Raw genomic sequence first — 12,781 nt, 5'->3', positions numbered from 1 at the left:
GCCAGGAGCATGGGGTAAGCGAAATACTGCTGAAAGTACATGTGTAGCGTATGGTGTATTGTGAAAATTAGAGAAAAAAATGTTCTAGTTTAGGAGATATTTTGAAATTCTTAGAAAATCAGCTGAGATAACCCTTTGCCGTGGGCCAAGTTCAGTGTCGTGTCGTAGTCACTTTTAATCGGCCCTGGCTACTAAACTAGGCCAGGAGCATGGGGTAAGCGAAAGACTGCTGAAAGTACATGTATAGCCTAGGGTGTATTGTGAAAATTAGAGAAAAAAATGTTCTAGTTTAGGAGATATTCTGAAGTACTTTGTGTTTTTTCGTGTGAGATGACGACCGAGGTGAGATAATTGGGCCCTGGTTACTAAACTAGGCCAGGAGCATGGGGTAAGCGAAATACTGCTGAAAGTACATGTGTAGCGTATGGTGTATTGTGAAAATTAGAGAAAAAAATGTTCTAGTTTAGGAGATATTTTGAAATTCTTAGAAAATCAGCTGAGATAACCCTTTGCCGTGGGCCAAGTTCAGTGTCGTGTCGTAGTCACTTTTAATCGGCCCTGGCTACTCAACTAGGCCAGGAGCATGGGGTAAGCGAAAGACTGCTGAAAGTACATGTATAGCCTAGGGTGTATTGTGAAAATTAGAGAAAAAAATGTTCTAGTTTAGGAGATATTGTGAAGTACTTTGTGTTTTTTCGTGTGAGATGACGACTGAGGTGAGATAATTGGGCCCTGGTTACTAAACTAGGCCAGGAGCAGGGGGTAAGCGAAAGACTGCTTGAAGTACATGTGTAGCTCAGGGTGTATGGTGAAAATTAGAGAAAAAAATGTTCTAGTTTAGGAGATATTGTGAAGTACTTTGTGTTTTCTCGTGTGAGATGACGATCGAGGTGAGATAATTGGGCCCTGGTTACTAAACTAGGCCAGGAGCATGGGGTAAGCGAAAGACTGCTTGAAGTACATGTGTAGCTCAGGGTGTATGGTGAAAATTAGAGAAAAAAATGTTCTAGTTTAGGAGATATTGTGAAGTACTTTGTGTTTTCTCGTGTGAGATGACGACTGAGGAGAGGTAATAGGGCCCTGGTTACTAAACTAGGCCAGGAGCATGGGGTAAGCGAAAGACTGCTTGAAGTACATGTGTAGCTCAGGGTGTATTGTGAAAATTAGAGAAAAAAATGTTCTAGTTTAGGAGATATTGTGAAGTACTTTGTGTTTTTTCGTGTGAGATGACGACTGAGGTGAGGTAATTGGGCCCTGGTTACTAAACTAGGCCAGGAGCATGGGGTAAGCGAAAGACTGCTTGAAGTACATGTGTAGCTCAGGGTGTATGGTGAAAATTAGAGAAAAAAATGTTCTAGTTTAGGAGATATTGTGAAGTACTTTGTGTTTTTTCGTGTGAGATGACGACCCTTTGGACTGCACTGGGCCCTGGATGCTACATTAGCCTATGGATGTGGTTTTTATGCCTATGCCGTGATAGAGCAGGGATTGCCGAGTGTTTTTGGTGATTTTCAAGAAAGGTACTTCTGTAGTTCAGCAGATATTGTCGAAAACGTTTTCGTTAGGACCTCATAGTTTTTGATATGAAAGACGACTTCCCGCTTGGGCTACCTTCAGTGTAGAGTTCATTCTAGGGCCCTATATCGTTTACTACATAATTCATCCCGGTCTTACAATTGCAAGTGGTTACAGGGAGTCTCACTGGGTTTAGTGTGTCCGTTGTAGTCGGATTATTGCAATGGTTTAGGGGATTTACTTAGTTACGTCGTGCAAAAATATTTACGTTGGTATGACTGAAAAATCCAGAGCTCCAACGGCCGGTGGATAGCCGTGGGCTAGCTCGTCGTGGGCCAAGTTCAGTTAAGTGAATTCAAGTTGAAATAAAATTACGGGAAGCAAAAATTTTGCGACTTTGTTTCTGTCAGCATTAATATGATTTTCGTAAATTTTCCTAGCGTATATTTAATGCAGTATGCGTCATTGCTAATTTATATAATTTATCGTCCTATTTCTCTGTTACTTTGGGTTACTTTTGTGAGACTTATTACTAGAGTTCTAAAGGCAAATTAAAAAAATTATTTTGAGATTTTGGGTTTAGAAAATCTTGGTTACATGTGTTTTAGTTGGCCTTTTAATGATCGTGATAATTAAAATGTGCATGATTATGTAAGTATAAGAATTTTCTGGTACTAGCAAGTGAAATTAAAACATGTTTGTTATTGACATAATTTTATTTGCTAATGCTTCCTGAGCATTATATTTCTGTTTTGTGTCAAAATAGTAATTTATAAGAATTCAAATATTTTTTTGCATGCAGAGAAAACCCATGATGTTGTCATTCACATAGGCAGCCTGCTAGGGTGGGCAGGAGCGATATTTAACCTCTTGTGGCCACTCTTAACAGCAACGTCCCTTATCTTGTGTTAAGCAGGGAGATGTGACCACAAAAGGTAAAGTGTGATATAAGGAAAGGGAAATAATGTAATTAAGGGTTAGACCATTGTTTTAAGAAATGGAGACTGTTGTTTAGTAGCAGTTGCTGAATCCTGGATGGAAAGACTTTAAAAACTAATGGTTTAGCATGCACCAATGTGCAATGTGCCAGAGAAAAAATATTGGGTATCGGAGTGTGTGAGGCAGAGGAGAGGGTAGCACTTGTAACATGGGCAGTTACCTAAAGAGGAGCAATGTGGGATTGGTGGTGGTGTTGAGGGTCTTGTGGATCATCCCAGTTTGGTGTTTGTTTCAATGTGAGATTGAGGGGAATTTTGTGAGGGGGGTGATATAGACTCTTGGTCATTAAGAAGGTGGTCCAATTCTTTTATAATATTTCAGATTTTATATGCATTAGAAAAGTAGATGGCAGTTAAAGTTTTCATTGCATAATGTTTTGGTCTTGAAGTGGAGATGGGAGAAAGATTATTTTTTTAAAGAAGTGATTCCAGCTATCCACCTCAGGGGCCTCTTGTAATATGCAGGGTGCGGCAGCATAATTTGCTGATTTGGATAGAAATACCCTTAAAAGCAGCAAGTTATGCTGCCGTACCCTTTATTAGTGTATTTCTGTAACGAGATGGAATCGTTGCAAATAACGTTGCTGCAAATGGAGAGGAAAAATGGGATGAGCCTGAAGTATGAGAAGTAAGGGGTTACCAAACTGAAGGAGTTCAAAGGAGACATAAAGTTTGATATTATATTATATTCATGGGGCCAAAAGAGGACAATATCATCAACATCGTGGAACCAGAGGAGAGGTTGGAAAGTTTGTCTTTGTTCTAGATGGCCCATTAATAGGTTGGCATAGACTGGGGCCATGCGAGTGCCCATCAAGGTGACTTTAGTCTGTAGATTAAAACTGAACTGGGAAGTAGGTGGAAGGAATTTGTGGTGCATGTCTTTATGGGAGAAATTGTCTGTAGGCCTTCTATGTTAGGAGTGCGTGTGTTAAGGAAAATGTCTGGCCATTAGTGTTTTGGTGTCTGGAAGAATTTTTATTGAATGTAGCAAGTTGAGAAAGTCACGGAAAACTTGTGTAAAAGAAGGGAAGGGCATGGCCATAGTTCAAGGTAATGGTGTATGAATGCGGAGATCTGTCCAGTTTGAAAATTGATGCTAGAGACAATGAACTACCTAAGATTTGTAGATTTTAGGTAACAGATTAAAAATTAGGTTCATGGGTTTTTGATAGGAAAGAATGTCAAAATCAGTGCATGAGAAGCCTTCACTTGGACCACGTGTGTTTAGAAAGTAGATGAAATGAGTTTGGAATGGTTGCTAAACATCATGAGAAAGGGGAAAAAAATAATGAGCCATTAGGTTGGTGCAATTTTCCAGAAAATATGTATTAATTCTTGCAGAATACTGACAAACATCAGGAGTAACCATAGTTATTGCTGAATCTCTTTAATGGGTTTTCAAACGTGGGTCTCCTAGGAAAATCCACATTTAAAAATGCACGAATGAAATCATAAAACAAATTTAACTTTAAATGGTACATCATAATAAGCATCACCAATATATGATTTCATAGAACTCTTCAATTTTTTAATAATGGTTGAGGTAATTTTGTGTCAAGAGGATGAAATTTGAATAATTTTTTTAACTGTTAGAAAATTGCATTGAAATTTGAATGTAATTCATTAGTGAAACTTTACTAAGCATACTTTTTGTTTCTGTCATAGGTATGAACGGGCCAGGGTTTTGGGAACAAGAGCCTTACAGATAGCTATGTGCGCCCCCGTAATGGTGGAGTTGGATGGTGAGACAGATCCTCTGCAAATAGCAATGAAAGAATTGAAGCAAAGGAAGATACCTATTATTATTAGGAGATACTTGCCTGATGGAAGTTATGAGGATTGGGGAATCGATGAATTAAATATAACTGATAATTAAAGGGGCTGTAGTAATGAATGTTAAGTACAAGGGTTTATACCATTTCATTCCTATCATACTGAATTGAAAATATTTTCTGCTGCAAGTATTGAATATAGATTTTGGAGTGTGTTTTTTATGTTTGTGAATAAACAGTATTTGAACAATAGAACAATCGTTTTAACTCAGCATTTCTTTGTAGTAACCCATTTTGATCATCTTGATTTGATTATGATGTTCATATTCAAGGAAGAAATGTTGAAAGATATTTCAATATATTTTTATGGTGCAGGGTTATTGTTATGAGATGAGGAATATCTATGCCTTGAAATTTCTGCATTTTAATGGATATTAGCTGATTATTCAGTTAAAAGTTTCTTTTGTGGCACACAGTTATTTGAACATCATGCATGCATGATGTAAATTTTGAAAAAGAATTTTGTTACACAACGAGATGTACATAGGAAGGTTCCTTGAAAGTGCTTCATGTTATTTTCCTATCTTTTCCCTTCTTTCTCCGTTCTTATAAAATTTTTGAGAGAATTTTGATTGAGTATGAGTTGACAGTATGCCCCTATCCATATTCAGGATTTTGAGATGGATATTAGAGGAATTTCCAGGAATTTTGGAGATGAACCTATATTAATTGTTGGGTTGAGAATTGTATCCTGTGAATGAGCCAAATAAAATTTCTTGGTTAAATTAACATTCATTCCACGTCAAAATGCTCTTTGTCTTTTTAATGGTTTTTGCTTGGACGTTTGCTGGGACCTTAATATTTCATGCTGAGTAGATGTTTAACACTTACAAACACAGAACTGTTTGTTCACGGAAGGTACTGGCAGTATTGGCTACCCCCTCAGGCTTGAATTAGTGAAACAGCTAGATTTTTATTGCTGCTAGTCGAGTACCTGGTTATCATCCACAGTTTACTGTGAAATTGGGAAGTAAATAATTTACTTAGTTTTAATTTAACTTGTGACTAAATCAATTTGTTTAAAAGGTCTCTCTAAAGATCTCCTAGCATATTTTGTTCTCTGTTTTGATATCCCAGGCGTTTCATTCTCTGGTATATCTGTTGTAAAAATAATGGTTATTTTTCATTAGTGTTTTTTTTGGCATTTTTTCGGCTTTTTGATAATCTGAGCAACCTCCTTCATGAAAGGACCTGATCATCAACTGCTGATAAAAATAGCTTAAGTTGCAAAAATATTCTTCTTATTCAAAGATTATACAAAATATCTACATTTTGAAGGCCATTAAAGCCAGAATAAAGTGTCTGGGACCTTAAAGCTCACTTGATGTTTAGGTATTTAAGTCACTCCTTTTCCATTAAATCATCAAAGGAATAGTACATTTGTTTCCTCTTCTTAAAAGGAACATGTGCTTAGGATTAGAATACACAATTTTATTTCTTTCATAATTAAAAGTTTACCCAAGTTAGGTACCTGAGGATTTACTGCTAATTTCCCTTAGTCCAAACTGGAATTTTAGATGTTGACACATCAATCTTGAATTGAGTCAGGTGAAATTTCACTTATTCTAATGATGTTACCAGTGCTATGTATACTATTCTTTTCCCTAACTTTCTTGAGGAACTGTCCGTAATTAAGTTAGCAGTATTGTATTTTTAATGTTGTCACAAGATCAGTGTTCATTAAATTTTTATTGATATTAATTGGTCTTAATAATATTTATCTACTTAGCCTCCAAAACAAAAAGATACAGTGGTCATAATGGCATGTGAAATTATCTCATCAAACTTTGTCAGGAATATTTGATTTTATCTATTACAAATATAGCCAATGAATTGTTTCTAACTGGGCAGTTTCCGGAAGAGTTGAGAATAACCAAGTCATGCCACTTCATAAATGGGTAGCCAAAGACCAACTGGATAATTACAGGCCAATCACACTAATTGCATGTGTTTCAAAAATACTTGAAAAATTGACGGAAGAAAGACTTAAAATTCCTCAAAAAAATAAAGTTATTTCTCTGTAAGAGCATCATGGTTTCACCAAAGATAAAAGTATAGAAACTGTGTGTAGTGGTTATTATAAGGTAATCTACTACTTAAGGTAGGTTTTAGGATGGGCAAAACTACCAAATAAACATTTTGTGACTCCTAGCAAAATAAAACACAATCCAGCAACCTATTCTACATCAGGTCCCTCTTTATCTTTGAGTACTCCCTTAATCCCATCCAACATCCCTATCCTGATCCTGCCCTTTCCTCATTTGCACAAAATTCTCCCCTCTATTACAGTCTTCAACATCCAACTTCAATCACAGATCAATATGCCCTTCATCCATTTTTCCTGACTCCATAGGACTTCTCCCAACAAACCCCTCTCTTCACCTACCATACCAAGTACTTCCTCATTCGTTTTCTTCTCTGTCCATTTCACCTTCTCCATTCTTCTCCATACCCTCATTTCGGTGCCGTACATAGCTACGCTCCATTTCAGAGTTTTTACCAGTCTTTTCTTAATGTCCTTACTCAACGTCCCCGTCATCAACTCCCTCCTCCTTGTGAAAGCCTCTTTGCCTAGCGCAATTCTTCTCCTTACGTCCTTACTACTTTGACCGTGTTGGTCCAATACACTACCGAGATACGTAAACGGTTCTACCTGCTCTAGTTTTTGCCCTCCTATTTTAATGTTAAGCTTAGCCTTTTTCTTTCTAGAAAATCACATAACCTTTGTTTTATCAATATTGATTCTCATCCCAAATCTGTCGAACTGAATTTCCAATTCACTCAGCATTCCTTGCACCCCCTTGGCTGACGGACAAGCTAAAGCTTGGTCATCAGCAAACCTTAATGATTTTACGAATTCCCTGCCGACTTTCATTCGTACCTCCAGTACTTCCCATGCCTCTTTAATCATTTCCTCCACATATACGTTGAACAACAATGGTGAGAATGGGCAACCCTGCCTTCCACCTCTTCCTAACACTGCCCATCCAGACTCTCCGTTCCGCACCCGCACCTGAGCAGTCTGAGACATGTAAAGGTTGCGGATTAGCCTCCTTTCCCTCCAATCTATTCCTATTTTCTTCAAAATGCTCATTAGTTTTTCCCAATTCACTCTATCAAACGCTTTTTCGAAATCTACGAAACAGGCAAATACCTCCTGGTTGTATTCTATATTCCTCTCGATTAAAAATGTCATTACTGCAATGACATGACGCGTACCTCTTCCCTTCCTAAAGCCAAACTGGTCATCCCCTAAGTAATCATTTGCTCTACTCTCTATCCTTTTGTTTATGATCCTGAGAACAACTTTAGCTGCGTGGGATATCAAACTTCTTGTCCTGTAGTCCTCACATGACGTAGCCTTTACCTTTTTCGGAATAGGAACTAAAACTGATCTCACAAAGTCTTCCGGCCAGATTCCTTCCTCATAGATACTGCGAATCAGCCCATATAGCCTCTCCCTCCCACATTTTCCTAAACCTTTTAGTAGTTCCAGAGGTATGTTATCCACCCCCTTAGCCTTATTTAGTTTCATCTCCCTTAATGCCCTTTTTATGTCAATGTCGAGTATGCCTGGACCTGAGCTATCTTCCTCTACATCATGTTCCTTTTCTATGCCTAACTTAGTTGGTCTAAGTTCTTTACTATGCAGTTCTTCTATCTTTCCTCTTGGAACTTTCCTGCATCATCTATTATCTTACCCACCTTATCTCTAACTCTTAGCATAATTCTTACTTCCTGATAAAGATTTAACTTAGCTGTGCAGGGCACCAATTTCACCCTTCCTCTGCAAACTTTCCTTATCCTCACAATGCATCTTCCAATATGCTTCTTTTGCTTCATTTGTTGCCTGTCTCAATTTATTATTTAATTCTTTGTACTTCATTTCATCCAAACTTTGTGTAAACATTCTTCCATGTTCTTCTCTCATCCATCTTTGCAATCATGTCATCCGTGATCCATGGTTTCCTGGTCCTTTTTCCGTTAACGATTCCTATGGTGCAGTGGTTATGCAACTAAAATTGCCAAGGGAATTGCTTATCTTTGGCTTACATTTTTTTGTGGAAAACATGAAACAGTATGCAGAAATTGTCAGAGAAAAGGTTGCTACCGACAAATTATTAATGAAAATTCCTAAATATGGTGTTACGCAAGGTTCTGTACTAGGGCCTTGACTTTTCCTGGTGTATGTGAACGGTATTGAAAAAGCCAGAGAATAATAACATCGTGCTCTATGCAGATGGCATAAGTCTAATAGCAGGTCATACTAAATCATCTCAATTGGAAATAGATAGGTGTCCTATGATGAATTCAGTCTTAATGGCTGCATGACAGTAATTTACAACTAAATGCAAGAAAAGCAGTTTACTTGGTATCTGGTAACAAGACCTTCAGTCAAATATTTCTGTAGAAATAGGAAAACAGTTGATTTCTGAGTTGGAACATACCAATTCATTTGGTGTAAAAATAGACAACAAGTTAAGCTGGAGGTTCCAAATGGAAATATGTAGAAAAAAATTATGCCTAGCCCTATTCCTTTCAAAAATTTTGCTAACCATTATAATGCAGAAGTACTAATCTCAGTATACCATGGTATATTTGAGTCCATAGCTCAATATGGCATTGTCTGCTTGGGGAGTTCAGCATATGGAAACATCAATAGAATGCTCACCCTTCAAAAATGTGCATTAAGGGTTATATTTAAACTAAATGCAAGAAAATCTTGCCGGTAGTATTTCAAATGTCACAAAATCATGACATTCCCTGTATATGTATGCATAATGTGATTCTGTATGCCTGCAACAAACCCCCTTCTCTGGTCAGAAATATGCATATTCACAAGCACGACACCAGGGGTAAGGATCATCTTTATAATGGCCATTGCCGGATAGCAGTACTACAAAAAACCCCATAAGTGTCAGGTAAACTGCTCTTTAATTGACTTCCTGAAGAGCTAAAACAAATACTTTCCCATTAAAATAAATTCAAATAAATGTTAAAAGATTTTGTAAATGATGTTTTTTATAGTGTCCATGAATATATAGAAAGAGCTAATGCGGGGAAATCTGTTTTTAAAATCTTGAATATCTGTTATTATGAAATTCAAATCCATCCAAATGTGTATGACTTGGCATATATGTTAATCTAATGCACCTGTAAATTTGATTGAATCTCTAGCAAAGCCCATAAAATTATGTATTTTGCTTTGGTCAATAAATCTATCTCTGTATCATCACTTTTTCTTTCATTTAGCTTTGAAACTTTCGGGCAAATTCCTTAACATGGACATGCTAAACCATTAGGGGAATATGTATTGTATTATATATTGGTAAATTGTTGATTTGGAAAATTCCTAATCAACAATGCAAAATGAATTAATCCGTAAGGGTTTCTGGCTTCAAGAATCTAGAGTCAAGAATTTCAATGAAATACTTGAATCCAAATTCCATCCCAAGTTTCTCTTGTTTATAGGTGACTTTAATGGACAAAATTATTTGTTATAATGTGTAAATGAAATAAATAAGTTATCTCAGTGAAATTCAAAATATTACAACATTCTGATTCATTCAAGACGTGTCAGTTACAATGCTTCTTAGTTCTCTTTCTGTATTTGACTGTAAACGTCGAGTTTTGATCATTTTCAAAAGATAGATAAGGCTTTTCAGCATTAGTTCATAAATGGAGCACATGGTGAGAGAGAATGTTAAAGGTATATGGCTTATCACTGGGCATTTTTAGTTATGCTTTTTTAACAAATTATATGTATTATGATAAACTGAAATCATCTTTTAATCTAAAAAAATTTCTTTTTGGCAATATTTCATACATATTATACATTTGTGTATATCACAAAAATATACCAATTACAGACAAAGATATAAAGAAAATACTCTCAAAACGAAATTCCACATAGCAGGACAGTAATATATGCCTCCCTTCATTTCATTAATTGAATTCATGTCATGATTAGCTAATATATACATAACAGTCGAAGGAGTGCAATAAAGTGAAAATGAAAAAAATCATCATCATAAAAAGTGTTCTGTAGGTCATGTTGATCCTTAAAAAAATAAGAAATCTGTATACCATTATACTTTTTCAATCCAATTTCTCATTCAGAATATGTAATTGTAAGCTATAGCAGTCCCTGGTCAAAGGCATACTTGAAGTCCCAATGAATCAAAATGTTACTAAAAAATGTAATGCTTTGATCTTCTCCTGTGGTTCTCAAACACTTTTGTATTTTCCCCCAGATTTGCCTTTATGCTTAAGTCATGAGTCAATCTTTTTTTAAAACCTACACTTTGCAAGTTTTGATCATGATGATTCACTCAGGAGTAATCAAATGGTCCTAACACTTCCTCAATACCATCCCTTATAGACCAACCGCGCTATGCATACCACCTAGTGTGTACTATTATTCCTTCACTAAAGAGACACACGTGAAAACTACTGTAAAATTTTCCCTTCAACTCATCCTTCATGCTTTCTATCTCACCATCCATTGTAGCATACCCAGTAGCAATTGCAACAATCTATTTGTAAAACAAATTTCACTTGAACCTTAAATGATCTTACTTGCATTTTTTTACATGTATCCTAGACCTATTATTCATAATCAAGGCATCACCCTGACTACCATGTATACAATCATCAACTCCTGATTACAATGCTAAGAGTGCTGATTGAACATAACATCCCTTGTGCTTTGCTTCCCTTGCCTCAAATGACATAATTCATTTTGCCAATTATATCACACAAAGTTTTCCTCTTCCATGCACAGCTCACACATTTCAAGTATCAGCAGCTCATGAAACATTGTTATCTGCATTTTTCTCTTGATAAAGCAATCTTATATGGCCTTTTGGCCCACAATTTCTTTGGCCAATAAACCATTAATTTGTCTTTTGTGAGTAATGAAAAATGTATGCAAGGCTACTATTATATTATACTAGGGATGCCAAAGGATGGTGAACATTCAATCACACGTTCTCTATACATGCCACTAGGTTGTGTTAAGGAATAAGTCACTCATGAATTTCATTCACACACATTCAGGATTTGCAAGGATATCTCCTATGCCAGGGACCTGTTGTACTCACACTAGAATAAAAACAATAAAAATTAAAAAGGAAAAGCCCACTTTCCCGTTCCCAATCAGTCAAACACTTGGGTGTGTTAGACCTTTGTGAATCGCACACACTCACTCGCTCAGGGTTTGCAAGGATTCCTCCTATGCCAGGGACCTGTCAATCACACAAATACAAACAAAAAACAGGGAAATAAGTATCGAGGGTGGGTAAGTGCCTAGAGTAGGTATGTGCAATTCACAAAGGTCTTATACACCTGGGTAATTGCCTGTTTATGTAAGTCCTTCCTGTTTTGTTTTGTATTTCTGTGTGATTAATGGGTTCCTGGTATAGGAGGAATCCTTGTAAACCCTGAGTGTGTGTGTGAATGCGATTCACAAGAGTGACTGTTATTCCTTAACACAACCTAGTGACCGTGTGATTGTGAGTTTGTTTTTTTTTATTAATTTTGACTTTTTGTGTGTGATTGAGGTATATGTGGGTCACTGTTTCCCAAGCAGACCCAAGTGTGTGTTCCCAATCTTTCCTCTTACTCGTACCTTTGTTTTACTTCCCCCCCTTTACAAATCTAGTGCCAATCAAGTTTATGGTCACAGCTATCTTGTTTTTATTGCTGCACAACCGTAGGTACATTCATTTTATATTTACAATTACTTAATTATGAATGATACATTCAGAAATCTTTTTTTACTCAAGATTTTGTTTTGCTGACGCTTCGAAATATGTTGATAATTCAACTCAGCAATATTATTAAATAAATTAATGGCACATACAGTGGCTGAAAATATTTTTAAAATGTGTTCTTAATTCTCTGATTAAAATTGTGTATTCATTTAGTTATTGATGTATCAGAGTAAATAGGAGAAATGTGTAAAAAATATTTCATCTTATTTCTTGAAAGGTTATAAAGAATTCACATAGAGTTTCACCAATGGTGCATAATTTTTGACAATGTTGAAATATTTTGTGTATAGTAACTGTTTTCAGTAATTTTTGAAAATTATTATTTTACAAATTGATTCTTCAGAGATTTACCGATTGATGGTATAATGAGCAATGAACAATTTTGGTGCAGCAAATAATTGAAAATGATCATCTTCATATTTCTGAGGCACGTTTGAATAGAGCAGATGAAGCTCATATCTCGAGTTGTAGCATTAATTAGGCATTGAAATTAAAGCGTACCCTTGGTAATGAATTGAATTTTCAAAATCTTTTAAGCTTTTGATCATCCCATTTATTTTCTACCAAGTACTTATTTTTGGTGGTTTCCAAGCAGATGCAGATGTTATCAACAGTCCTCGAGAGGTGACCATAAACCTGAAGATGTAAATAATTGATT

General features: G+C 36.2%; 1 protein-coding gene across 1 annotated transcript; it reads left to right on the top strand.

Moving 5' to 3' along the window:
• The first annotated feature begins 3,204 nt into the window (after positions 1-3,204).
• LOC139686899 (DNA-directed RNA polymerases I, II, and III subunit RPABC2-like) lies at positions 3,205-9,559 on the top strand. The gene is made up of 2 exons (XM_071583974.1): positions 3,205-3,254; positions 4,182-9,559. The coding sequence occupies exons 1-2, from the start codon at positions 3,205-3,207 to the stop codon at positions 4,390-4,392; spliced, it is 261 nt and encodes an 86-aa protein (XP_071440075.1). The 3' UTR covers positions 4,393-9,559.
• The last annotated feature ends 3,222 nt before the right edge of the window (positions 9,560-12,781 follow it).

This window comes from Hetaerina americana, unplaced genomic scaffold (assembly GCF_022747635.1).
Source record: "Hetaerina americana unplaced genomic scaffold, ioHetAmer1.1.p SCAF_15, whole genome shotgun sequence".
NCBI classification, from domain to species: domain Eukaryota; kingdom Metazoa; phylum Arthropoda; class Insecta; order Odonata; family Calopterygidae; genus Hetaerina; species Hetaerina americana.
The sequence above is the reverse complement of the archived record's forward strand: the minus strand, read 5'-3'. Positions and strand labels throughout refer to the sequence as shown.

Coding starts and splice junctions, on each gene's coding strand:
- LOC139686899 (XM_071583974.1), top strand. CDS start 3,205: ATGGGGCCAAAAGAGGACAATATCATCAACATCGTGGAACCAGAGGAG. Junction 3,255..4,181: donor ATCGTGGAACCAGAGGAGAG/GTTGGAAAGTTT, acceptor TTTCTGTCATAG/GTATGAACGGGCCAGGGTTT.